We start from the raw sequence: 26,408 nt of genomic DNA, 5'->3' as shown, positions 1-26,408 counted from the left end.
TTAATTGATAAAATGCAGTAAACTGTGTAGTTTTAAGGTAACAAGGATGACAACATCCATAAAAGCGAAGCTCTGAAACGGTAGGACAGACGAACATTAACTCATGTAGAGTGTCAGAACTGAATAATCAAAATATAAATTAATAAAAGTCGAAGGCTGTAAGTAAATTTATTGAAAACTGCTAAATACAGGATATTTTTTAAGGACATGCTTACATTTTTAGAACATGATTATAGAGATGCTTCGCTTAACAATTGATGTACATCCCCAATGATGTTACACAAAATTAATCCTTTAGTAGACTACAATTAGTGGTTGAAACATTTGGATACTCAACATAATGAAGCATTCATCAACGTCCCCAAAGATATTAAGCCAGCAAATAAGAAAAAGTTATTAAAAAACTTTTTGGACTAGTGTAATAAACAACCAATTGTCCCCTCTCTCTCTGAGATTACCCCTCTAAACTTTTGAAACCTTTCATTTTACACCCCTCAAAATTAAAAACTTCGACGTCCCTGTGTTTTCAATGACAAAATTTTTAACAGTGTGATTATATAAAATTTCATTAGTCTGAAGATTGTTCACAAAGTCTGTTCTTGTAAATTAAGCTTTGTCTACAAATTATATAATATCAATTTAAGTTTTAGAAGATCATTATTAGTATCAACAATCAACATAAGATAAAGATATCTCCCTCATTTTTATGACGTCACATGGCTGTTTTTGAGACACTTTGTCCAGCTACGATAAAAGGAACTGGGAATGATTAAATAATTTTTAAAATGTCAGATATAACCACTTTCTACAATACCATTTTATTGACATAAACCAACAAAGTGCTTCAAGATTCTAAAATAAGTTAATATTAAGTAGTAAGTTTGTCTTTAGATTTATTAAGTTCTTCATTTTATTGAATACTTAGGACTTTGTTGTCGATTTTTTTGCTAAAAGAAATATCTTATCAAAATAAACACTTTGCTTTGAAGACACCTGTGTCTAGAGGCGAAGTTTTGAATGTTCAATATTAAAAGAATATGACCTATAGAGGAAGTATATTGAATTTTTTTTATTTTGGTTTTTCACATAACCCTGCACTTTTTACACCAATTTAAATATATCCGCTAAATCTGGGCCATGGGAAAAAAGCAGGGCTTGGCAACCGCTTGTATGCCTCCGGGAAATCAGCCTTTTCTTTTACAATTTTAAAAATCAGCTAAAATTCTAAACATCACCAAAATTTGAAAATTCCTTTAAAAGATAAAATTGGTTTATTGGGTTTAAATTGGAGGCTGACGCGTGACTGCCAAGCCCTAGGAAAAAGCCCTCGAAATAATCGTTTTTAAGGTACTTTCATAATATGGATAATATATTGCTTGGAACGTCCTTTTATAATTTTTCTAAGTTTTGAAAGCAAAGATAGGATATGAAACATGTAGGCAACACTTGGGTGTTTCTTCACCTCCGCACATGTCAAAATAAATGTGTAAGTATAGATATATAATCCAGATAACTACCTGGATCCAATGGTAGAGACCTTTTTCGTCTGCTAGTAAATTGCTTTCTGCTCTTTTTTAGCGACTTTGTTGTGTTAATAATTACGATGCTATTGGCTGATCAAAAAACCAATAGAAAGTCGGCATAGGGTGTTAGGGACATGCTGGCATTTAACCCCTTCCCTTTCTATTGTTTTACTTCAATTATATGAATTACATTTATAGATCAACAGATGCACGAAGTATTACTTGAGCATAAACTGTCCCTATGTCCTATGCTTCATTTAGGAACGTCTAAGCTTTTCTGATATATTTCTTTTTTAAATTATTCATTTAATTAGAGATGTATGTCCAATTATTTTTGGTCATTTGGAAATATGAAAAAATAAGCGGGTGTGATAAAAACGCGGAATTGATTGCACGCACTAACAACTTTTAGGTATAGCGTGTTGGAGTTCAAACTTTTTAAATTTTCGTGCTTTTAATTTTTTAAATGTTTGAATTTGGAAGAGGGGTGGGTAATTTCATATCTTCTACCCCCTGCGCTTCAAATTTCTTTATCAAATTATTGATACCCCCCCCCCCCTCCCCATTTGAATAGTACAAGGAAAATCAAGTACAAAGAAGCGTAGAAATAATACAATTATAGAGGAATTAGGGGCGGTAAATCTTAAAGCAATTTTAGTGAATGTAACGAGATGTAATCATACTTTAATAAAACAAGCAAATCTGCTTTTATAATATTTTCTCATTGATCTTTCAGTGACAGATCATTTATAGAGTAGTTTTACTCCTAAAAATACCCCCCCCCCCCTTACAACTTTACTCCTGCCATACATATTAAAAGACAAAAGGAAGAAGTGGGTAAGATCTCGAAAACGTCAATGTGGACCACATATACTCTTCCTCTTCTATCTCAAAAATTGTCTAAGCCCCTGCAGGAACCTGTCCTCGTCATGGACCTTACTTAACCTAACCTCAGAGACTAAAAGGAGCATCACAAATATTTTTATTTAATAAGGGGATATATTTTGGGTGCTCCAGTGGCATTTGAGGGGAAATTGTTGAAGAAGGTACTGTAAGAAGGTCATTGGTTTAAGTATGCTTCCGTTCAAATTTCTCATCATCGTTCCTATAGTGTCTCCAGGGAGGAAGGGGACAATAGACTGGAAATTACACTGCCCCCAAAAGCTTCGTTAGCTTTAAATTCATGGGTTAATATTAAATATTGGTTGGGGTGTTTAGAGTAACTGTGTCAAAACTTTGCACAATTAATTCAAATTTACATGAGATGTTATTTGTTTATCATGAGTTACTTTTTCTTCCGTTGTCTCATCTCTTAATATACATGAGTATCTCACATCAGAGGTTTATATAGATCCAGGGGGGGGGGGGGTAGACAATTGAATCAAAATTACCTTACTCCCCCTAATGAGTATATTTTACCAAAAGCATAATTTTACTCAAGAGAATTTGTGCAAAAATGGATTTATAGTCATACGTTTTATCCTTATGTTTATGGTGATATGTAGAGCATTTTAGGTACATAAACTGTAAAAAAGTCTAAACTTTACACTTTTATACATTTCAAATAATGATAGATCTTGCACCTTTAAATTAGGATTTTGTTTAAGTTGTAGAAATGTACTACTTGTATTGATTCTCTTAGAGCGACTTGACTTAACAAACCTATTACAAAATGGCTTAAAACATGCCCAGAATAAAATAATACATGACAAAATTTCCAAAATATTGCATATTTTCAGGACATTAGGTTTTAGAATAGAATTATAAGATTAAAACCCCGGGCTGATAAAACTGGTTTTATAATTATTATTCTTATTTCATTACTCGTGGAAAATTGTCTGTGACACGATGATTACATGATTTTTATAAAAAACATGAATATTTTTTAAAGTGAATAGGGGAAGAAAAAAGTAGCATATATGTATAATGTATGAGACGACGCTACAATACATATTGCCAATTCACTTACTTATATTTTCAAGACATATCTCCTATGTAAAACTTTTATTTTTTATTATGTCAACAAAGACTTGTGGTCATTGATAAAATTATTTCCATTTCAGAGATAGGTTTTCGGTAGAGCTGTCAGCAATATTATCTAATATTTCATCATTTTAAAGATATTTAAACCAGGAACGCTCTCATCAATTGCGTTGTTTTAGTTGTTTTGTATGTCAACAAATTATTTCTAAGTTTAACACGGAGGATAGGAAGAATAGGGGAGAAAACATTGTGTGAAGGGCGCAGGGGTTATACCAGTGGTAAACTAAATATCACACATTTGCAAAAATTTAAGAGAAAACAATTTAAACAAGGACAATTATGTTTTAGATTGGCGCAATAACATGTAGATAACAATACATTTTTTATGAAGCTAAACAATAGACTGATATTAAGTGTAATAGAAAAAAATCAAAATGGAGGTACAGTATAGTTATCAGGGAACGGAAGCCTCGCGTAAGCCGCGTGTAAGCCTCAGTGAAATCGTCATTTTATCACTATAGAATTTAGCTGGATGTATAAAACTGTCTCTTTAGTAGACAATCCTTCTTTCAAAAATTTCTATTTCTGCTCACAAGCAGGTTTAAAACTGAGGCTTATGCGCGGCTGAGGCGCGGCTTCCAAACCCTGATAGTTATAGATATAGTGACAAATAAATACTTTTGCAGGTTGACGGATAGAGTTATAGTAGAACTAACCGATATATCTATAATACAAAGTAGAATGATGTACGTCTGTCCGTCCGTTCGTCTGTCCGTCCGTCCGTCTGAAGCTTAAGATCTCGGTAACCACTGAACCGATTGGATTCTACTCTTCAGGGTATATACCTACTGGTCCTGTGGTGGTTTTAGGCTATTTTCTTGGGGGACTGGGACACCCCCAACTCCCCCAAAAACCAAAAAATCCCCCCCCCCCTTCTTTTTTTTGTAGAAGATTTCCTTGGTCTTTTTTTTGAAGGAGATTTCCTTGGTCCTTTTACGAATTTCACCTAATTTTTTTTTTTGTAGGAGATTTCCTTGGTCCTTTTACGAATTTCACCTTAATTTTTTTTTGATCACCTCTTGGGGCTTGGCCCCTAGAGGCTAGGGGCGAAGCCGCTAGTCCTAATTATAAAGCAGCTACGCTACTAAAAATTGTGAAAATGTTGTGTTGCAAAATTTCAGTCTGGTAAAAGATTTATGCATTTTGTTAAAGAAGAAGTTAACAATTCAATGCTAACTTATAAAGTTGAAAATTTTTTAAAAAGCGAAGCTTTTCTGTAATTAGGTTCGGTCCGCCGTAACGGATAGCTCTTATCGTTTATTTAGATATGTTAGTATTGTCCTTGCTATTTCAAAATTAGCAAGGTGATTCCTATAGTATTAAGGGAAAATTTAGAAACCGTAGCAACTCTTTAATTAAAACAAGTTGATTTTAAACCCTTTAGGCGACAATTTATTATATAATACAATTATTCTATTCATCTGAAGTCCTAAAAATATAAGTATCATGTATTTTAGTAATTTTGCAACAAATTTATTTACAATTTTGTTTAGACTTATACTTTTATATTCCGCTTATTCAGTTCTTACACTCTACAAGTATTAATGTTTGTTTGTCTTACCATTTCAAAACTTTGTTGGGGATGTTGTCATACTTGATAAAATATTATTAAATGAAATGGTCTAACTTTAGGATAAATGAATCTAAAAAGATGATATTAATGTATGTTTTAACTTAATACCAGGACTGTTTAAAATGCACCAAAAAAAAATTCTGAATCTAATTATTAAAAAATTTATCATTATTTTCATTGAAAAATATTTTATTACACTGAAATTCATAAATCTTCTTTCAATTCTTGCTCAAAGATTGCTTAGCACTTTTTTCTTCTACTTTTTTAATCTACTTTGGTAAAGATTTAAATAAATTTTACAGCCTATATAGGCTTTGCAATCATAATTAAAATGAAATAAACAAACCCTAAAGCCAGGTTCAAATTATACTCTAGTAATTTTCTTATGTACTGTAAGTTAGCCAAAGTTTAATTTTACACCCCTCTAAATTGATCATAAAAAAACTAAGAAATGAATTTCTTTGTGATTTATGGAATTATGCAATTCGGAATATTATATTTTATGCATTTATTTTTTTTGCAAAATACTGCCAATGTATTTATATATCATTACATAAGCCATGGCTCTGCAGCCGTATTCAGTTGTTTTTTCCTAGTAGACACCGCCTGCCACAATTTCATGGTGAACAGCTACAGTTGGCAGCTGAAAGGTTAATTATAGACAAAAATTTTGTCAATTAGCAATTTTTTCTCAAAAAAATTTGTTTAGTATCAGCCATTCATTAACTATCCAGCTCAGGGAGTAAGGGAGGGGACAATGGGCAATTAATTCAATTTAAAAGGGTTCGCTGAAAAGCAATGAAAACCAGATTTATCAAGAAAATATTACCAAAATTGTAAAGGGATCATGGTAACCTAATTTAGAACAAAATTAGTTCTAAGAAATAAATCATTTACTTGAAAATTAAATTATTAACACATCACAATGTAGTAAACATTCTGTAATTAATCACTAGAAAAATCTTGTTTAGAACTACCTCAACCCATCTGATATATTTATAACTGACCCCTCAATTCAAGCGGTTCTTAGATTATTTAATACATAAATATCACAGTAGAGTTTCTATACATGAAAAGACATTTTCTTGGAAAAAAATATTTGTTAAAACCAGCGATAAATAACAAACTTTTCTTTCTGCATATTCAAAACTAGCTCAGCTAGTTAGCGGGGCATTGATCCCCAAAATCAGTAAGAATCTGTTGTATTCGTGCACATTCCCTTTAAGCCAGTCCCCAAAGTCTGAGACTCCTTAAAAATTGAATATTCGATCCATTGTCCCCTCCCTTACTCCCTGATCCAGCTGCAAATAAGTAAAAATCCGCGGCCGAACAGTTCTTTCCTCAATGATCAAATTGCAGCCGTCATTGAGTCGTACTGTGCATCAACAAATCCCAGCTACAGCTACAGCTACTTTATTTAGCGGGTGCCGAACCGTGATTATAATACAGATATGTGCTAATATAATCAATTTCTAAATCTAGCCCTAGCCTGTAATTTTATATAATTTGGAATAATCCTCTAGTTGTGTATACATAGAGGAATATGAAAAACATAAAATGAACATAATACTTGTTTTTCATTATATATCTTGCTTTAAAAATGTTAGATATTTTATGCACCAAATATCTTCATAGTTTGATAATATTAGTTCTAAATATAGGTTTAGATGAATATGATACTTAAGCTTAAAAAAATCATCTATTGAAAATTGTTTATGTATAAAAATGAAATATATAGCTGAGTTTCGTACATTTAACTTTTAATTTGGAAGATATTTTACCCAGTTGTATAAGGGGATAAGACAATGTCCGATAAATTGAAGTACAACCGCAATAACGCTGTACAAAATACCCATTCTGTTGATTACAATTAGTGGTTGAAACGTGTGGACATCAAATAATTGAACCAACCAATTAAATTCAATAAAAGTCCCAATATTTGTTAAGCCAACGAATAAGAAAACTTCTTATATCTATCAACTCTAAATAATGATTAATTAATTCTTAGATAGAACACACTTTGCATGTTGAAACCACTAAAGTTGAATAAACAAAAAGGAAATTTTTAATCTTTACTATTTTACATTTGAACGTGTGCTGAATGTTTATTTGAATTTAGGCGCGTGTTAAGAGGTGCTTTTGACGACAAAATGTGTCAAAAATTACCCATATGACGTCATAAAAATGAAGGATTATCCATCTCTTTTTTTAGGGGTTTTCTTTCCCACTTCTCCTCTCATCTTCCTCATTTTTATGACGTCACATGGAGAAGACGAAGAAAGTCCCTCAAAAAAATCAGCATGTTACGTCATAAAAACGAGGGATTATCCATCTCTTTTTTTAGGGGTTTTCTTTCCCACTCCTCCTCTCCTCATCCCTCATTTTTATGACGTCATTCAGGGACTTTCTTTGTCTTCCACATGGATCATTTTTGACACAAATTGGTCTTTGTCCCTGTTGACACCCCATTGTGAAAAAATATCTATTAAAATTACATGGGAATTTACACCTACCCGAAAACATTCAGTTTGATTTTTCGCCTTTACACTCTTTATAGTATAGATCTATATACAGACAACTACCTCCCTTCCTTTTTCAAACTCCTTTTTCGTCTGCTTCTTGGTGAAATAATGTAAGCGACACCATTGGTTGATTTTCAATGATCCAATAGAAAGGTTGCACAAGGCGGTTGGGATGGGGAGATACAGTTATTTAACCCTTTCTCCCTCTAGTGTTTTACTCCAATCACACTTTTAGATGTTTAAAAGAGCCCCAGCCAAAATAGTTTAACACAAAATATGATCAGGGTGGTTTTAGAATTTTTATTGCACCTCTCGCGCACCCCCACGCGGACATTTCTGTTGACGCCCATGTTTGAATTGTTGCTAAATATTGCATGCTGACTTTAGCACGTGTTATTTCATCTATTTTTGCAAAATCTCGTGTAAAAGTCACAAACTATTCTGCAACACTAAATCAAAGAAAGCAGGCATAGTGGAGTGAGCGTCATTTCTTTGAAATCAATTGTTAAAGTAGCAAAACTACTCTATAATTCAAAATGTCTATCTGGAACGTTAATTTTTTGTGAATATTTCTCTGGACAATGAGAATCTAGTGGTCAATATTATTTGTCCGTCTGTCAGTCAATACTTCATAGAGAATCAAATTTCAGATTTAGCGCTCTATTAAATTGGATTCTGATGTTCTTTTATGGAAGTTTAATTCATCTTCAATTAACCTATACGTGTTACCCTGACATTTGAGAAAATTTTGATTTATTTTTTAATTCAATTAAATTAAAAAATTTTAATTTAACATTCAAGAAACCTATTATAACCAAAAAAATGATTTAAAAATCAACATGCTATGTAAGCCACAAGCTTCAGTTGAATTTCTAAGATTAATTTCGATTGTAATTACAAATAGTCAAACAAAAAAATTAACCAATAAAGTCACATACAACCCATGCAATCGAGTCATAAGTAGGGGAAAATGTAAATGAATAAAAGTTATTGACTTGTAATTTAAGTTAACGTAGATGTTTATAGTGCCCTAGTAAAATTGGGGATAGATGTCACTGCTTTTGGCCTACCTATTCCATTGAAGTCAGGAAATAACCTATACCCCATCTCATTTTTATTGGGAATTATCCTTTCCTCTCTCTTTCCCTCTACTATGACGTCAATAGAATGGGTAGGCCAAAAGCTGTATCATCTATCCCCATTTTCCTAAGTCACTAAACAGTAACACAGCTACCAAGTTGACTATTTCACAAACCATGCTTCAAGCCTTATAGAAAAGCAAAAACGTTAATTTATATTTATTTTTTCTTTAAGTGCCTCATCCTTCTGTAGATGATTAAAAGCGCGCAATGTGTGTAAATTAATTTGACACCCTTGTTATAAGCTTCACATGTCACTGTTAGGATAATGAAAATAGTTCTTGAAATAAAGTATGATTATTACATTAACTTAAACCATTTTAAGGTTCCAGGACAAACGCAGAAGTGTTAAAATATCAATATAAGTAAGTATTTCTATACAGGTTAGGTCAGGTTAATATATGAATATACAAATAAGCCCCCCGCAGGAGTTAGGCATTTAAAAAACCTAGAATAAGGTTTAAAATAGGTTAGGTTAGGTTTAGTGTCCACTCCAACGTTTGGGACTCCTGCGTTTGTCCTTGCACCCATTTTAAGAATATAAATATTTTAAGAAAGGTCAGTCAGTATTGTTTAACAAAGTATATATTCAAGCAATGGCGTGTGGAAGGGAAAGGGGCTGTACACTGTAGAAGGTTTTGACATCCATCTTATAATTGGAATATGTTAAGGTTTGAATTCCCCTTTCATTTCATTCTCTAATGGTTTCACATCCACCTGGTGAATCGCTGTGCACGCCACTGTATTAAAACCTGCTTATTTTCTTCTCTTTAAGACAATTACAACTTGAAAATTAATGTTTTAATATTTGAGCCAGCAACTATTTTTATCCAACGAAGAAAAGAAGTATTTTTCATTCTCTCAACTGAATTCAAATCTCAATGCCTATCATAATTATTCCGATGGAGTCCCAGTAAATGCCATTTCTCGCGGTCGTGCGCGGTTGTGCGTCATGTTGGCAGGGTTTTAGATCCCAGTTTTTGCTATTTAATTTACTTATTTTCTCTTCAAGATAAAAGCAATATTATTTAATTCGCTATTATATAAAGATAAATTTTTCTCAAATCGCGAAATCTAGGATCTGAAATTTGCGCCAATATTCCAACATGACGCATGACAGCGTACAACCACGAGAAATGGCATTTTCTGGGACTCCATCATATAATTCAACTTTCCATATAAATAATAATTATTCTAGTGACCTTTAATTGATATCATGTCACTTGGGCATCAACATTTATTGTTAGCAACACGTCCTCTGTCTGTGTGTCTGTCAGGCAAAAGTGTGCGGATAATTTTTCCCCGTTAACTTAGGCATGTTAGAATTGTCCTTTCGATTTCAAACTTTGTATGGTGATTCATGCAGTAGTTAGGTACGATTTAGAAAGCAAAACTTTTATGTGATCTAATTATTCGATTGGTCTATTTTTTGGTTTATTGATTTTTGGTACAACAAAGTACAATATTATGAGCAAAGCAACTCTATAATCAAGTCCAAAAAATGTAAGTATGTGCATAAACATAATCCTGTATCAAGCAGTTTTTCATCAAATTTACTTACAATTTTGATTCTACATTTATACACTCATGTTGTGATTTTCCAGTTTTGACACTCTACAAATTCGTTTGTCCTACCGTTTCAGAGCTTAGCTTTTATGGATGTTGTCATCTTTGTTTTTTTTTAAATTTATGGGAAATTTTCTGATTAAAATTATTACCAACATGTTAATTTTTCACTTGTAAAAAAAAGGATTTACATCATCAAGTTTTATCTAGATTTATGTCAGAATCGTTTTGTTACAAGAATTTTCCTGATTTTTTAACCACATAATAAAAAGGTTTTCTAATTTTGAATTGAAACACAAGCAAAATTCTTTTATTTAGAGTTAAATTAGCAAAGAAAATCAGGCAAAATAAATAAAGAAAAGTAAAAATATATAAGATAAATTATTTGATATTTGTGTGAATTTTAACTACAAAAAAATATTAATTAGGACCCTCAACATTTTAAGAGTTTTACTTAGGAAATCATATAGATAGCAAAAAATATAAATTGACATAAACATATTTTTCAAAGCATTTTGGAGACATTAACGCATAAAAGTCAAACTATCGTAAATTATTTGGCGGTTTTTTAATGGCTAGGTTAAGTAAATGTTATAGGAATCCTGCCTGGATAGTACATCGGTGGAATAGTGCCCTGCTGGGGCTAGAAACATATTTTTAGTCGATTAATATATCAGTCTATATCTGCACTTGGTCTGATAAATAATAAGAAATATGAAGGCAAAGTTCAGCCATGATTTTACATGTAAATGTTTCTTTCTCTAGCTCTGCCAGGCGTATGACACCACACTGTTAAATTTAAATGTAAGCAAAAATTCATTTAATGATTTAGGTTGAAAAATGGTTTTAGATGATGGATAAAGTTTACTCTATATTTTTTTTCTTCTTTGGTAAAAATTAAAGTAAATTTTCAAGAGCAATTTTCATATTTTTCTATGAACTGTGTTTTTTCAGATTCTTTAACAGTTTTCAGCAAGAAAATTTTGATTTGAAAACATGTTTAAACACTATTCCTGCTTCCTCTTTAAATCAACTGTGAATGGTATAAAAGCTTTAAAATTCCACCGTTTTTCTACTGTAGCTCTAAGGATCGATAAATCACAAGAAGCTAATCCATATTTCTTTTTTAAAATCCTTTATTATTCTACTGTGTCCATCAATGCTTATAGTTTTTTTTTGTTTATAAATTCCACCTTTTTTCCACTGTGACTTTAAGGACCAAGCAATCACAAGCTTTGAGCGCATAATTCTAGTGGCAAATTGATTCTTGTGTCACGAGCAGATATCTCAATTTTGCACAAAATTACTAAGTACGAAGGTGTACAGCAATGGATGTAGAATATACGTGGATGATATAACAGGAGAAAAATTGTCGTCAATTTAGGTTGCAATCCCCCCCCCCCGCACTTATTGGTCGGGCCGTTTATGCAGTAGGAGGGGAGGGGATGGGGTAAAGGAGGAGGATGGAGGAGATCGTTATTTTAGCCTGCTACAGTGTTCACTTTATTATAGAACAAGAAAATCTGGTGTAAGATCGTAGTAAATATACAGCCATTTCTAATATAGCCAAGCTAAGAAACTTTGGATATTGTCCACGACTCTGCCAAAATTTTTGATTAATTTTCTCGTATTCATTCGAATCCGGTGGATAGGAACCGGTTCTCATCCATACGAAAAAACTATGTCTAGCATCGTATTATATCCAGCTTTCTACGAATATAGAAATGTACAATCATAAGATTAAAAAATAATTGTACTTTCTATATCCGCGGAAAGCCGTTTATAATACGATGCGAGAAATAACTATTCTCTTATTTTTGAAAAAATAAACAAACTTTTTTTTACAATGGAATGGTTCTAGACTATTTTACTAAAACAAACTCCATCTAATTTGGGCGAAATCCTTATCATCATATATACAACCTATTATAATAACATTAAAATGCATATGTGGCTGTCTGACACAAATTTTACTATTTCTCAAACGCCCTAAAAAGCAATGATTAGATCAGATGATCTAATTCAAAGACTTGTATATCTTCAAATGCTGGGATAAAGAGATAGGTCAAACAAGAATTAGTTATTTATCCCATCGTATTATGGACAACTTTCCGCAGATTTTAAAATGAAAAATTGGAAGATTTAAACCAGTTTTGGTTAATCCGAGGTGCCGTAGGCCCGGGCTAACAAATCTGGCATTAATTTTATAATTGTAATGTTAATATTCATGGAAAATTGGCATTGGCAATGCTATACAATGGTTTTTCAGTGTGGCTGCAGAACCAGTTTTAAACCAGCGGATATGAATTCGTTTAGAAGCCATACTGGAAAAATCATTCTACTCCGAAATTATGAAAACTTAATTTCGGTTTTTATAGATTAAAATTATCTGTGGAAAAGTTTGGACTATATTATTTTTTTGTAAAACCATAGATTTATGCTAACAAATGGTAGAACATGTCAATAAACATCGGGGGTGGGGGAATAATTTGCAGTCAAGCGTCTCCTTTTCTCTGTACTCAGGGATCTAAAGGGGTAAGACAATGGCCGACTAATTGATGTACATCCCCAATGCTAATGCACAAATTTATCCCTTCTGTAGATTACAAACGAATTAACACTCAATTTATTAAACCAACCAATCAAAATTCATTAAAAGTCTCCAAAGTTGATAAACAAACGAATATGAAAACGTTATTATAAAACTTTGGGGACTGGTGTAATAAACAGTCCATTGTCCCCTCACTCTCTGCTCTGTACTACTGATAGCATTCCCTAGCTGTATGAAAGTGAAGCATTACCAAAACTAAATACGCGAGGCAACCAAGGAAATAAAACATTATAGGCAACCAACAATTCCTTTACAGGGTTCCAACAAACGCAGGAGTCCCAAACGTCGGAGTGGACAAACACAGGAGTGTTAAAATATTAATTTTACTAAGTATTTCTATACAGGTTAGGTTAGATTAAGATATGAATATACAAATAAGACTACCGAAGGGGTAAGGCATCAAAAAAAAACTTAAAATATGGTTTAAATGGGTTAGGCTAGGTTAAGTGTCCACTCCTGCGTTTGTCCACTCCGACATTTGGGACTCCTGCGTTTGTCCTAGGACCCTTTAAAGTTTATACAGTTTTCTACTATAGTTAAATCATATATATGAATCCAGGGATGTTTATTACTCTAGTCCCCAAAGTTTTATAATAACTTTTTCTTACTCGTTGGTTTAACAACTTTGGGGCCATTCATTTAATTTTGATTGGTTGGTTTATTAAGTTGAGTGTCCAAACGTTTCAACCCCTAATTGTAGTCTACATAGGGGTAATTGTGTGTATGATTATTGGGATGTATCAATTAATCGGCCATTGTCTTATCCATTTAGATCCCTGATATGAATCTATGATTCATTTAATTATGGAAAGGTTAAGACTTATTAATTTATGCGGGAACTGTATTTCGATAGTAAGGCATTCGCTTGGTTTTTGTTAGATAAATAGTTCTTCATATTTCTTTCTCATTCATTATAACTTTATTGAATTAAAAATACTAATGAAATCACCATTTTTTTCACCATATAAAATTTATCAAATCATGTTCTTGTGATATTACAACATTAGTCATTTTATCGATATCTTTAATCTTACTCTTGGCTGTAGCCCTTGCATCCAGGGGCATTTATTCAAAGGGGTATAGAAGGACAGAAATATAGCCTAAAACTATCCTAAGGCCTCAATCTAAACATAAAATAGCCTTTAACTATCACAAGACCTATATAAATCTTCTCTAAAAAGAAAAAATCAATTAGTTCAGTAGTTATTGAGATCTTAAGCCTCAGACAAAAGAAAAACTTACTACTTTATATAATAGGGTAGATATACTTAAGATCAACTATTTTAAGTTTTCTAAAAATACATGGACAAACGTTTTAAACTATTATTTGCCAAGAAAAGCATTACAGCCATTCCAGAGATTATTTACTTCAGGAATTAAAAGCTTCATATAATCGAAGTAATAGGTGACAAAACTCAAATGGATTTGTTATAATAAATAGTTTACATTTAATAGAATAGCTATTAAATAATTATACATCTATCATTATCCATACATTAGTGAATAATAATTATAGAGCCTGTGCTGATATAGATGAATACGAAGATAAGAATAAACAAGGATGACAACATCCGTGAAAGCGAAGCGTAACAAAGCCGACAGTCGGACAAACGAACATTTACAATCATAGAGTAAATATAGAAGATGCCATTCTTACATTTTAAAGAATTGATTATAGAGATACTTGGCTTTTAACATATAATAATTATAATTCCAAAATTCAAGACGATATAATAAATAATTCATGTAAAAAATGGACATAGAACATGTGTATGTGGATATTATGACAGGGGAAAAATTGTCGTCAATTTAATTTGCTAACATTGACATAATTTATTGGTCAGTTCATTCATACAGTATGAGATGAGAGTATCTACGCTTTTTATATTGGTACAATAGTCAAAATTAATAGAACGATTCTAACATCCCCAAAATAACGAAAATCTTAAGGATGTATTTAACCCAAATATAGAAAAGCTTTCATCGTAATAATTTTGTTAATAGAGATAAATATATAGATAAGAATAAGTAATGAGCACAAATAATTAAAGTTAAGAGCATTTACATAATTTACAATTTACCAAACAATTAAATAAATGTATAATTGGAAAATATCTATAACAATTAATAATTGCACTTATCAGGTCAATGGCTTTAAAGGTAAGCGCGTGCGTGCACAGAAATTGAAGGACTTAAAGTGGATATGATAAGATTGGAGGGAAGGCCTTCGCAATTTGATAGTAGATAATTTAATTTATTTTAATACATTTTAATTTTTAATTAATGATTAAATTAAAAAATATACGATATACTAAACTATAAAAGAACGGCTTATAGTAAAATCATCAGCATGATGGTTAATTTGAGTATATATGATTATTTTATCCAAAATGTATATTAAAACGACTTTGAAGATTCAGTTTCAATTTATGCATATAATAAATGAGCATCAAGGAGCTCTCGAAGGGTTAGGGAAAGCATAAAAATAGTCTAAAACCACCCCAAGACTTAAATTAGATAATTATTTTATGTCCTAAAACTATACCGGGATCAATATGAACCTTACAATAAATTTAAAAAATCACTAGGTTCATTAGTTATTGTAATCTTAAGCTACAGACAGCAAAAAAATACTACTTTACATGATCTACAAAAATTTATAAAATATCACTTTTTTATCTTTTTTAATATGTAGTAAACCAGGAACAAAAAAGCACCTTCGGTGTTGTTTTAGAAATATAAAATTGATAACAAAATGCTCTTCATTCAGTGCTACAAAAAAAGTCGAAATATACATTAAGTTTTTATGAAAAGAAAAACTAATTTAAGATTTAGACAAAAAAGCTTACTATTTTATATTATAGAATGCCTAACTAGATTTTTAGTCTTGGAATTATATATTAAATAAATTTTTTTTTAAATTGTATGGCCTAAATTGTATCACCGTAATGTTTGTAAGAATCTTCTGAATTTATTAACATAATTTTATACCCAGGGGCTAGCACCACCAACACTAACCAATTCTTAATTGTGTCAGATTCGTAATGAATGCCTTTCCATTCTATTCTCTCAAGAATTTTAATCTAATTCAATATAAACCTAATTTTAATTCAAGTATTTGATTTTATAATTCTTAAGTTGGGATGATGAAAATTATTTGCTCTAACTTTAATTTAGAATATAAAAATGATTCTTATATTTACTGAAGCCTATCTAATCAGCTAACATACATAACATATAGGTACATCTATAAGGAGATAGGTATGCCTATGAGAAAATTTAAGTTTTTATACAACATAAAAGTTTTTTTCATTAAAATCCCAAATAAAAAATGAAATTACAAAAAGTAAATTGTTCAAAATAACCTTCCTTTATAGCCATTAATTTAGTTTATATTGAAAGTTATTTGTTCATATTTTTGGAAATTAACTTTATCATTTAACATTTAAAGTGTTGAAAAATTCCATATTAATTTTATTATTTTTTTCTTTTCGTACCAATTCATTATAAAATTGGTCAAACTTTTTTATAGCTTTAGACAATAGACATGTGTTCTTTGTAGATAGACAAGCGTCTACGCCCCTAGTGGCCTCTAGTGGCCCTTTAAATGTTGTCTATGATTTTTTAATAATTTCTATGTTGCGTTCAAAACTCCAGGTAAAAAAATTCAATTTTTTGTGATTTCTCTAGAAAGGGTGGTGGTACCCTACCCCAAAATAGTTATAAACCTTTCCGGGACCTATGAGAAGCTACCCTGTTAAGGAGAATCCGATCAGTTTAGCGGTTAGCGAGATCCTTCGGTTCAAACAGACAGACAGACAAACATTGTTCTACTTTGTATTATAGTAGATAATAAAAGTGCCAATTGCAACTAGCTGCCTTTATTACTCAAAATTGACTTTATATTAATTATATAAGAAGTCATTTTATCAAAATCATTTGACCATAAATTTATTGAACATTATAGGTTGTGCCAAAAAATCACTACTGTATAAAACTTTTTAGATATATATGACTATAGTATGTATATAAATTCCTTTCGAACAAGGATGACAACATCCATAAAAGCGAAGCTCTGAAACGGTAGGGTAGAACATTAACACTTGTATAATGTCAGAACTGAATAATCAGAATGCGAATGTATAAGAGTCAAAGCAAAATTGTAAGTAAAGTTGTTGAAAAACTGCTTGATATAGGATAATGATTATGGACATACTTACATTTTTAGGACTTGATTATAGAGTTGCTTCGCTTATAATATTGTACTTTGTTGTCCCAGGAATCAGTATACCAAAAATCAGACCAATCGGATAATTAGGTCACATACAAATTTGTTGTTAAAAATGTAAAAAATCAACATGTTTAAAATGGACGTACGGACATTCTGGTAATGATTATAGAGTTGCTACGCTTTCTAACTCGTACCTAACTATTACAGGAATCACCATGCAAAATTTGAAATCAATAGGACAATTCTAACATGCCTAAATTAACGAAAAAAGCTATTTAAAAAAGTAAAAAAATCAACATGTTTAAAATGGACGTACGGACATTTTGGTAATGATTATAGAGTTGCTACGCTTTCTAAATCGTACCTAACTACTAAAGGAATCACCATGCAAAATTTGAAATCGATAGGACAATTCTAACATGTCTAAATTAACGAAAAAAGCTATCCGTGACGGACGGACGGACGTACGGACGGACGTACGGACGGACGGACGTACGGACGGACCGACCCTAATTATAGAAAAGCTTCGCTTTTAATAAGGTTAATTTTATTAATATTATTCCAAGAAAATAATATTTTTAATAAAAATAAAAAAAGCTCTTACCAATAAATGCCTCATTGTTACAGATCTCTAAAACTATCTCACTGTCTTCAATATAATAAAACACTTTTTAACACTTCATTTGTAAGTTTATTAATGTTTAATTATCAATAATTTGTTTATTGTTTAATAATAGTAAAGGCTGACCAACAGAGCAACACCGCCTTTTTTGTTCAAAAAATAATTACAACAACTTTTCGTGACCAAACAATTTGAACGCTGAAAAGCAACTGCCCGCATGAATATGATAGTGTGTGTGTGTGTAGTTGCGGCGGTTGTTTGTTGGTATTACTCATACATATGTGTGTGCGTGTGTGTCAGTACGTCGGAGGGGTGGTTCTTTCCGGCATTAGTCAAACCGTAATCTGTGCGCCGAAGCGCCCGTGGTGGGAACGCAACACCAGGACGAAGAGGGTCACAATTTGACGCCAACACTTTTGTGCCTAATATCCCCCCCCCCCCATACTCCTAATCCATAGTACATATATGGGATGTATTTTTTTGATACCATGATATCTGAGCCATGCACGACGACGACGAAGGGCAGATTTTCAAGGGCTTATATCTGTGTATATATGTGTTTTGGTATATCAGGGTTAAGACCATTGTGAGAGGGGGGGGGGGGTTGAAGCTGCCACGGAAAAAGTGTCAGAACTGTGCGCACCCTTGACTTTGAAAGCAGCAGCACGAGAATCTTAGAAGGAAGGAAGGAAGGCAGAGGAGGGAAATACATATTTGTGCATATCAAAAGGGATGTTAGTTATGTTTTTTAAAGAAGAAGGGGGGCAATATAGGGGCTTATTCTTTGGTGTACAATGGCCTCCTCCGGACTAAAACATCAACAGTTCCAATTGATATTACAGTAAAATCTGATATATAATGATGATAGTTTTTAAAAAGATGTTTTAGCCTAAACGATTTTTATATTATTCAAATTATGACAAACGAACTATTTTCGATGTCAAATTATTTGATGAAAATTATTAAAAATGAATGCACGAAAAAATGACTTATTATTTAAATTTTGTATTGATAAGAAACTATTTTATTTATGAATTATGATTGTTTAAATGCAATTATGGTGATTCAATTTTTTTAACTTTGCTAGATGTTCTGGGTTTTGTCAGGGAAAAGGGAATGTGATTTTGACAAACAATTTTAAGTGAAAATTTCCCAACAAACCCATTCCCTTTTCTCCCCCTTCTTACCAACTTCCCTTAAGTATCAAAAAACCAGTTTTACACCAACTCTACGCCAACAAAATATTTAATTTTTGGCAATTTCAAATGGAATTAATGGGCTGAATAGTAGCCCCTGGGTTTTTTGTAGTTTTAATTATCTTTGACTAATCCATGCTATTTTGAAATAAGCATTTCTTATATTTATGTGGGGAAATGATGGCGCAACATACTCTTTATATCTCCTCTCTAGGACCACTACAACCATGAAGATAGTGGAAAAAATAATGCCACTTCTCCCGGTCATACGTCGTCATGTGTTATGTTAGATTTGAGATAGATTTATCTTTATATTATAGCGAACTAAATAATCTTGCAAGCATCGCCTTTATCTTATAGAGAAAAATAGTAAATAAAATAGCGAAAACTGAGATCTGAAATTTGCATCATCCTCCGCCGAAATATGACGCATGGCCGCGTACGACCGCGAGAAATGGCATTTTCTTGGACTCCATCGTATTCATGAATGGGAATTTTTAATTCAACTTAAAGGACGTGATGAACTTTTAATATGCTTTGTTTCACATAAAAATGTAATTTGCGAACATTACATGTCATATCTCCAGGCTTTACATCACATCTATATTAACATTAAGTGTTTTTTTACATTATTTCAAAGACTTCTAAATAAACATAAGTAGATTTATAATGATTTTTATAGAAGCTAAGACATGGATGATATTCAGTAAAAATAATTAAAATATGTAATGTTTTTGTGATAAAAAAATCTGCATGATTAAGTTATCAGGAGAATTGATTGGTTAATAGATGATTAAAAAATCACACTTTTCGGGATAAAAAAAATCTGTTCTAAAATATTAAGTTGGGTTTTAAGCCAAAGACGTTCAAGGGGGTGGGGTGGGGAGGGGTTGGTAAAATGGTGATTATTCCCGTCAATCTTTAAAACACCTCATTTTCCCCCTTCAAAAAAAACAGCTTGGACGTCCTTGTTTTAAGCCATCCTTTCTTCAATTGGCCTATTCCTGATTCTCGGAAAATGTAATTTTCACCTATAAATTTAGCATCATTGCAACCTTGTATTGATTTCACAGAAAATCAGTTTTCATTTTAACAATAAAAAATTACTGTAAAAAGTGCGGCTACTCCTTAATTATAGTGCATATGTCTACAGAGAGAGAGAGAGTGGACAATGGGCTATTTATCACACTAGTCCCCAAAGTTTTATAATAACATTTTATTATTCGTTGGCCTCACAACTATGGGGACTTTTCTTCGATTTTGATTAGTTGGTTTATTAAGTTGAGTGTCCAAACGTTTCAACCATTAATTGTAATATACAGAAGGAATAATTATGTGTATTAACATTGGGATGTACATAAATATAGCGGCTATTGTCTTATCCCTTTAGATCCCTGTATTTCTGAGTTTTTTTTTTGTTTCAACAAGCTAAAAATTTAAATAACTACTAAACTGATTGATATCACCTATTTTAATAAAGCTTCACATAATTCATGGTTTTATGCTATATTTCTGCTTCATTCTAAACCCCAACCGCCAATTATGCAATATTGTAAATAGCCTACATTACTGTCAATTATTAGTCCTTTAGATGGTTTACACTATCACTACCTTTTCATCTAATATAGTACAAACCTTTCATTTTAATGTATTGTAGCTGCGCTATTTATTGATATAATTGTCCTTGTTATGGTGAGCAATAAAATATTTATTTATCGTTTAGTACCTTTTTACTATATTGGTCTTTATTAGATTATAATAACTATATTGTACCTTTTTAAAAGCGAAGCTTTTCTATAATTAGGGTAAGTTAGTCCGTCCGTACGTCTGGAACGGATGGCTTATTTCGTTAATTTAGACAGGTTGTAGTAGTTAGGTACGATTTAGAAAGCGTAGCAACTCTATAATCGTTGCCAGAATGTCCTCAGGTCCATTTTAAACATGATTATTTTTAACTATTTTAAAATACTGATTCCTAGGACAACAAAGTAAAATTAAAAGCATCTCTATAATCAAGTTCTAAAAATGTAAGTATGTCTTTAAACATTTAACTGTATTTAAGCAGTTTTTAATAAAAATTTTACTTAAAATTTCAAGTGTACTTTTTTATTTATATTCTGTTCTGCCACTCTACAAGTGTTAATGTTCGTTTGTCCTATCATTTCAGAGCTACGCTTTTATGGATGTTGTCATCCTTGTTTACTTTTAGTGGTTTTAAACAATGACTAATGATTTGTAAAATTGTTAAAATTAATTTTTTAGATAAGTTTTGCAATAGTAGTTTAATATGTTTAACAATAAGGACAAAAGCTTTCAAAACTAGAATATATGTATCTTAAGAAAATAAAATACGAAGAAAATTTTTAGAGTCAAATGTAGTTTTCCTTCCATATTTCATTGTAGATTAATTCTTATATTTGTACATTAGCAGTAAAAATCATATGTCATAAACATAAAACCTTCTAACATATAAATAGAGAATCTTCGCTACTAAAATAAATCAAGTCATAGCCATTAATTACGTAATTACGATGGGTGTTAACATAATCTAATATTTGTTTTTTTTCTAATATGCAAATTTATTTTTAATTGATAATTGTAAAAAAAAATTATTAACTTTCAAGAAGTAAAAAATTTATATTTAATAAAGATATTGAATTAAAATTCAAAATTACCACTAAGCCAAAGCCGCATTTAGCCGCAAATTTTAAAGAAAGACTAAGCCACAACTACCGAAATGCGGGCATGATCTCTTATCGAATCCGACTCTAATTTAGTTCAGATTCAGGAACCAAAACTGTGCCAACCACTTTTATGACAGTTATTGCAGTTGCCGAGCCTATGAATGACAATATCAACTAAATGTCAAATTTAAGAAAAGTTTCAACCCAGAAAAGCTTTGCTTTCAACTGCAATTTTTCCCCATATCTGTATGGAATACCTATACTTTTAATATCAACTCAACATCGTTGTTTATGTCGTGTTTGTGTCAAATAGAAATCAGAAGAAGATTGCGAAATTTATAGCTGTTAATAAAATTTATTAAACTAGCCTCTAGGGGCTTTGCCCCAAAAGGTTTGATCAACCTAATTTTTCGCATTTCAGATTTAAAGATTTTTTTAAAAGCGAAGCTTTTCTATAATTAGGGTCGGTCCGTACGCCCGTCCGTCCATCCGAGATAGATAGCTTTTATTCGTTATAATTGTCCTATCGATTTCAAATTTTGCATGATGATTCCTGTAGTAGTTAGGTACGATTTAAAAACCGTAGCAACCCTATAATCATTAACAGAATGTCCGTACGCCCATTTTATACATGTTGATTTTTCTACTTTTTTAACAACAAATTTTTATGGGATCTAATTATCCGTTTGATCTGATTTGTGGTATATTGATTCCTGGGACAACAAAGAACAATAGTATAAGCGAATCAACTCTATAATCAAGTCCTTAAAATGTAAGTATGTCCATAAACATTATCCTATATCAAGCAGTTTTCCAACAAATTTACTTAAATTTTGCTTCGACTCTTTCGATACTTTTATATTCTAATTATTCAGTTCAGACACTATACAAGTGTTAATGTCCGTTTGTCCTACCGTTTCAGTGCTTCGCTTTTATGGATGTTGTCATCCTTATTTTTTTTTTATTTTATTTTGTGGGGGAATTTTTTTTTTTTGTGGAGGGGGGGGGGGTTTAGTCGACTCCACTATTTTAACATTGATTAATGATTAATATTTAACATGACATACTTTATCAGAAATTTGCAAGAATGATGGACGAACGAAAATACCAAATTATGGAGTAGCAGTGCTTTATGAAAATAAAATAACTGTGAGTAAAATATCTGAAAATCATAAGAAAAGCTGAATAATATAAGTAAATAAATAAATTAGATTATTACAAAGTATATGAGCAAAATTTAAAGCTATTATTACTTGCAATACATGGGCAAAATATGTTTTTAATGAAGCTTTATGTAGGCAATAAACCACTTATAAGACACGCTATCTTTTAATGAAATCAAGAAATTTATTATCTATAATACAAAGTAAAATGATGTCTGTCTGTCTATCTGTCCGTCCATCTGTCCCTTAAGATCTCGGTAACCACTAAACTGAATGGATTCTACTCTTCCGGAAAGTACCCCGTGCTCGATAGGCCCTTTGAGGAAAAGCATCAAATCTTTATTAAATTGATCCAGAAGCAGTTTTATTTTGATGCCTAATTGATATTTCTCAGTGCTTTGGGGAAATGTCTTGATTCACAACAGGCAGGCCGTTGGAAAACAGCACGTTACTTCATTACCGCGCAACCAACCCGCACTACAGTTTTGCCTCAGAATAAATTGCTAATAAGCGACCGTTTCCACTCATTAAAATTCTTAATAACTAATTAACATTTATTATTCTTCATAAATAGTCCATATTTTAAAGTTTTGAAGCCTGAAAAGAATAAAATATAAGGAAGGAAGGAGGGGGTCAAAATCACGGGTCGGCTACCGCCCATTTTTTTGTAGGGCTTTGTTGTGGCTGCAGTTCATCTTTTAAACAGCAGCAAAGCTTTGGATCTCAAAAAATTCAGCTGTAGATTAGAGTTGTTAGATTGAACTTAGTGATCATTGCCGCGTGTTATTAGGCGGCTGTAAATTCTTTGGCCGAAGCTGCTATACTGCAGATTGTCCATGAATAAAACTGTTCAGCTGTAGATAATTGAATTAAAGCCGGCTGCGGATCGACAAAAAAAAAGGCGGTTGGTTAATGGCGGATGCGTGTGCCGAGCCCTGGTCAAAATATTGTACAAAAGATGTAAGGCAATGTATGTATGGTGCCTGAATTTTGTGGGTTTAAGATAATTACCATAAAAAGGGCGTTACTATGGTATGTAAGGGGTTGTAACACATCGGTGGGATGAAGCAAAAATAAGGTGCATGGTGCCTTTAAGGAATTAGGCTATACAACACCTAGGCTTTATAAAGATATAGGCAAATGCATCTACCAAATAAAAGGCAACATGCTGCAGCTTTATGTTTATGAAAAATTACTGCGAATTGATATAATGAACAGGTACAATGAGCGAAGAATCTCTATAATCAAGTCATAAAGATCTAAGCATGTCCTTAAACATTATCCTGTATTTGCGCAATTTTGTTTAGACTTATAATTTATTATTCTGCATATTAAGTTCTGCCACTATACAAGAAGAGTTATTGTTCGTTTGTTATGATTTTCGTGCTTCACTTTAATGGATGTTGTCATCCTTGTTTAAAAAAAGTTACCAAGCTGTACAATGAACTGATTCATAAATTTGGATAAAAACAAGTTAATTAAATTAAATTAAATTTCACAAAACGAACTTTGATGCATGTCCTAAAAATTTAGCGTTTACCACATCAAATTTTAAAATCTGTCTTCTTGAAAAAGTATGATTATTTTGAGCTCAATTTTTCATATTTTAACTAAATATTTAGAAATAATCTTTTTTGGTATCTTCCTTTAAAAAATGATCTTCCTTTCTATATATACTAGCGGCTACGCCCCTAGAGGCCTCTAGTTATAAATCTTCCCGGGACCTATGAGAAGCTACCCTGTTAAGGAGAACCCGATCGGCTCAGTGGTTCGCGAGATCCTTCGATACAAACATACACACAAACACACGGACAAACAGACAAACAGACATACTGTTACTTTATTATTATAAGGATTTAAAGATACTCTACGCCAGAGAAAAGGGAAGGTGATTCTGACAAACAATTCTAAGTGAAAATTTCCCCACAATCATCTTCCCTTATTTTCCGCTTCTTACCCACTTCCCTTCATTTACATAAAACAAGTTCTACGCAAACAAATATTTTATTTTCATCAATTTTAATTGGAATTAATTGTCTGAATGACAGCCTCTGCTCTACGCTAATAACAAATCTGAAATAAACCAGGATAATTATGTCTGAAGTAGCGCAGCGGTAATAACAAATAAGAACAGCAAAACAGGTAGTTTCCTTCAAAGTTCTTAGTTGTTCAAAGGAAGTAGTTTTCAAGGGTTTGTATTGGACATATGATAGTAAGCGATGTACTTTTGAAACAAGTAATAATTACCTAGTCAATTAATTAACTTTTTAGAACGTACATACAGATGACACTTGTTATAGAGAATCTGCGTTACTTATATATATTACTTTAAACAATTTTTAAAAGCGAAGCTTTTCTATAATTAGGATCGGTCCGTCCGTACATCCGTCCGAAACGGATAGCTTTTTTTTTGTTAATTTAGGCAATGTTAGAATTGTCCTATCAATATCAAACTTTGCATGGTTTTTCCTTTAGTACGATTTAGAAAACGTAGCAACTCTATAATCATTACCTTAATGTCCGTACGTCTGATTTTTGGTATATTTATTCCTGGGACAACAAAGTACAATTGTATAAGCGAAGCAACTCTATAATCAGGTCCTAAAAAATTAAGTATGTCCTTAAACATTATCCTGTATCAAGCAGTTTTTCAACAAATTTACTTACATTTTTGCTTCGACTCTTATACACTTATATTCTGATTATTCAGTTCTGAAACTATACAAGTGTTAATGTCCGTTTGTCAAACCGTTTCAGTGCTACGCTTTTGTGGGTGTTGTCATCCTTGTTTCTTTATAATTTGGGTTTGGTAAATCCTTGGCCAGTTAAAACCCAAAATGACCATTGAAATGAAACAAATAAGAATATTCAAAAATAATAACAAATAACCCCCGGCAAGTTTAAATTATATTTTAGAAATGTTTTTGAATTATTTGTAAATAAATCATTTCTTCCCTAACACTTATTGCAAAAATATATGTATAATGTTTTAACAATGACGATTTTGTCCAGAGCCCAAGGGGATGTAGGGGGTGTAAATTACCCCCTACGAAAATCAGAGAGTCTATACAATACAATCGTTAATTTAGGCATGTTAGAATTGACCTATCGATTTCAAACTTTGCAAAATTACTCCTGTAGTAGTTAGGTACGATTTATAAAGCGTAGCAACTCTAAAAACATTACCAGAATGTCCGTGCGTCCATTTTAAACATTTTTAACAAGTTTTTATATGATATAATTATCCAATTGAACTGATTTTTTTAATGCTAATTCCTAGGACAACCAAGTACAATGTTAAAAGCGAAGCGTCACTATAATCAAGTCCTGAAAATGTAAGTATGTCCCTAAACAATATCCTGTATTCATTCAGTTTTTCAACTAATTTACTTACAATTCTATTTCGAATTTTATAAATTTATGATTACTTAGTTCTGTTAGTGTTCGTTTGTCCTGCCGTTTCAGAGTTACGCTAACATGGATGTAGTCATCCATGTTAAAATAACATGTCGTGTATAAACATTAGACTGTATTA

The 26,408-nt window shown here is 31.8% G+C and overlaps 1 protein-coding gene across 2 annotated transcripts in view; it reads right to left on the bottom strand.

Annotated features, from left to right (window-relative positions):
* Positions 1–18,040, bottom strand: part of LOC145324680 (uncharacterized) — a 78,992-nt gene extending 60,952 nt beyond the window's left edge. For both annotated transcript variants that reach the window (XM_080167274.1, XM_080167282.1), the window contains exon 1: positions 17,813–18,040. In XM_080167274.1, coding sequence (XP_080023400.1) covers positions 17,813–17,827 — 15 coding nt within the window. In that variant the 5' untranslated portion in view covers positions 17,828–18,040. The remainder of the gene's footprint in view (positions 1–17,812) is intronic.
* Positions 18,041–26,408: the final 8,368 nt, after the last annotated feature.

This window comes from Acartia tonsa, chromosome 1 (assembly GCF_053477335.1).
Source record: "Acartia tonsa isolate MP-2025a chromosome 1, ASM5347733v1, whole genome shotgun sequence".
Classification (NCBI taxonomy): domain Eukaryota; kingdom Metazoa; phylum Arthropoda; class Copepoda; order Calanoida; family Acartiidae; genus Acartia; species Acartia tonsa.
The sequence above is the reverse complement of the archived record's forward strand: the minus strand, read 5'-3'. Positions and strand labels throughout refer to the sequence as shown.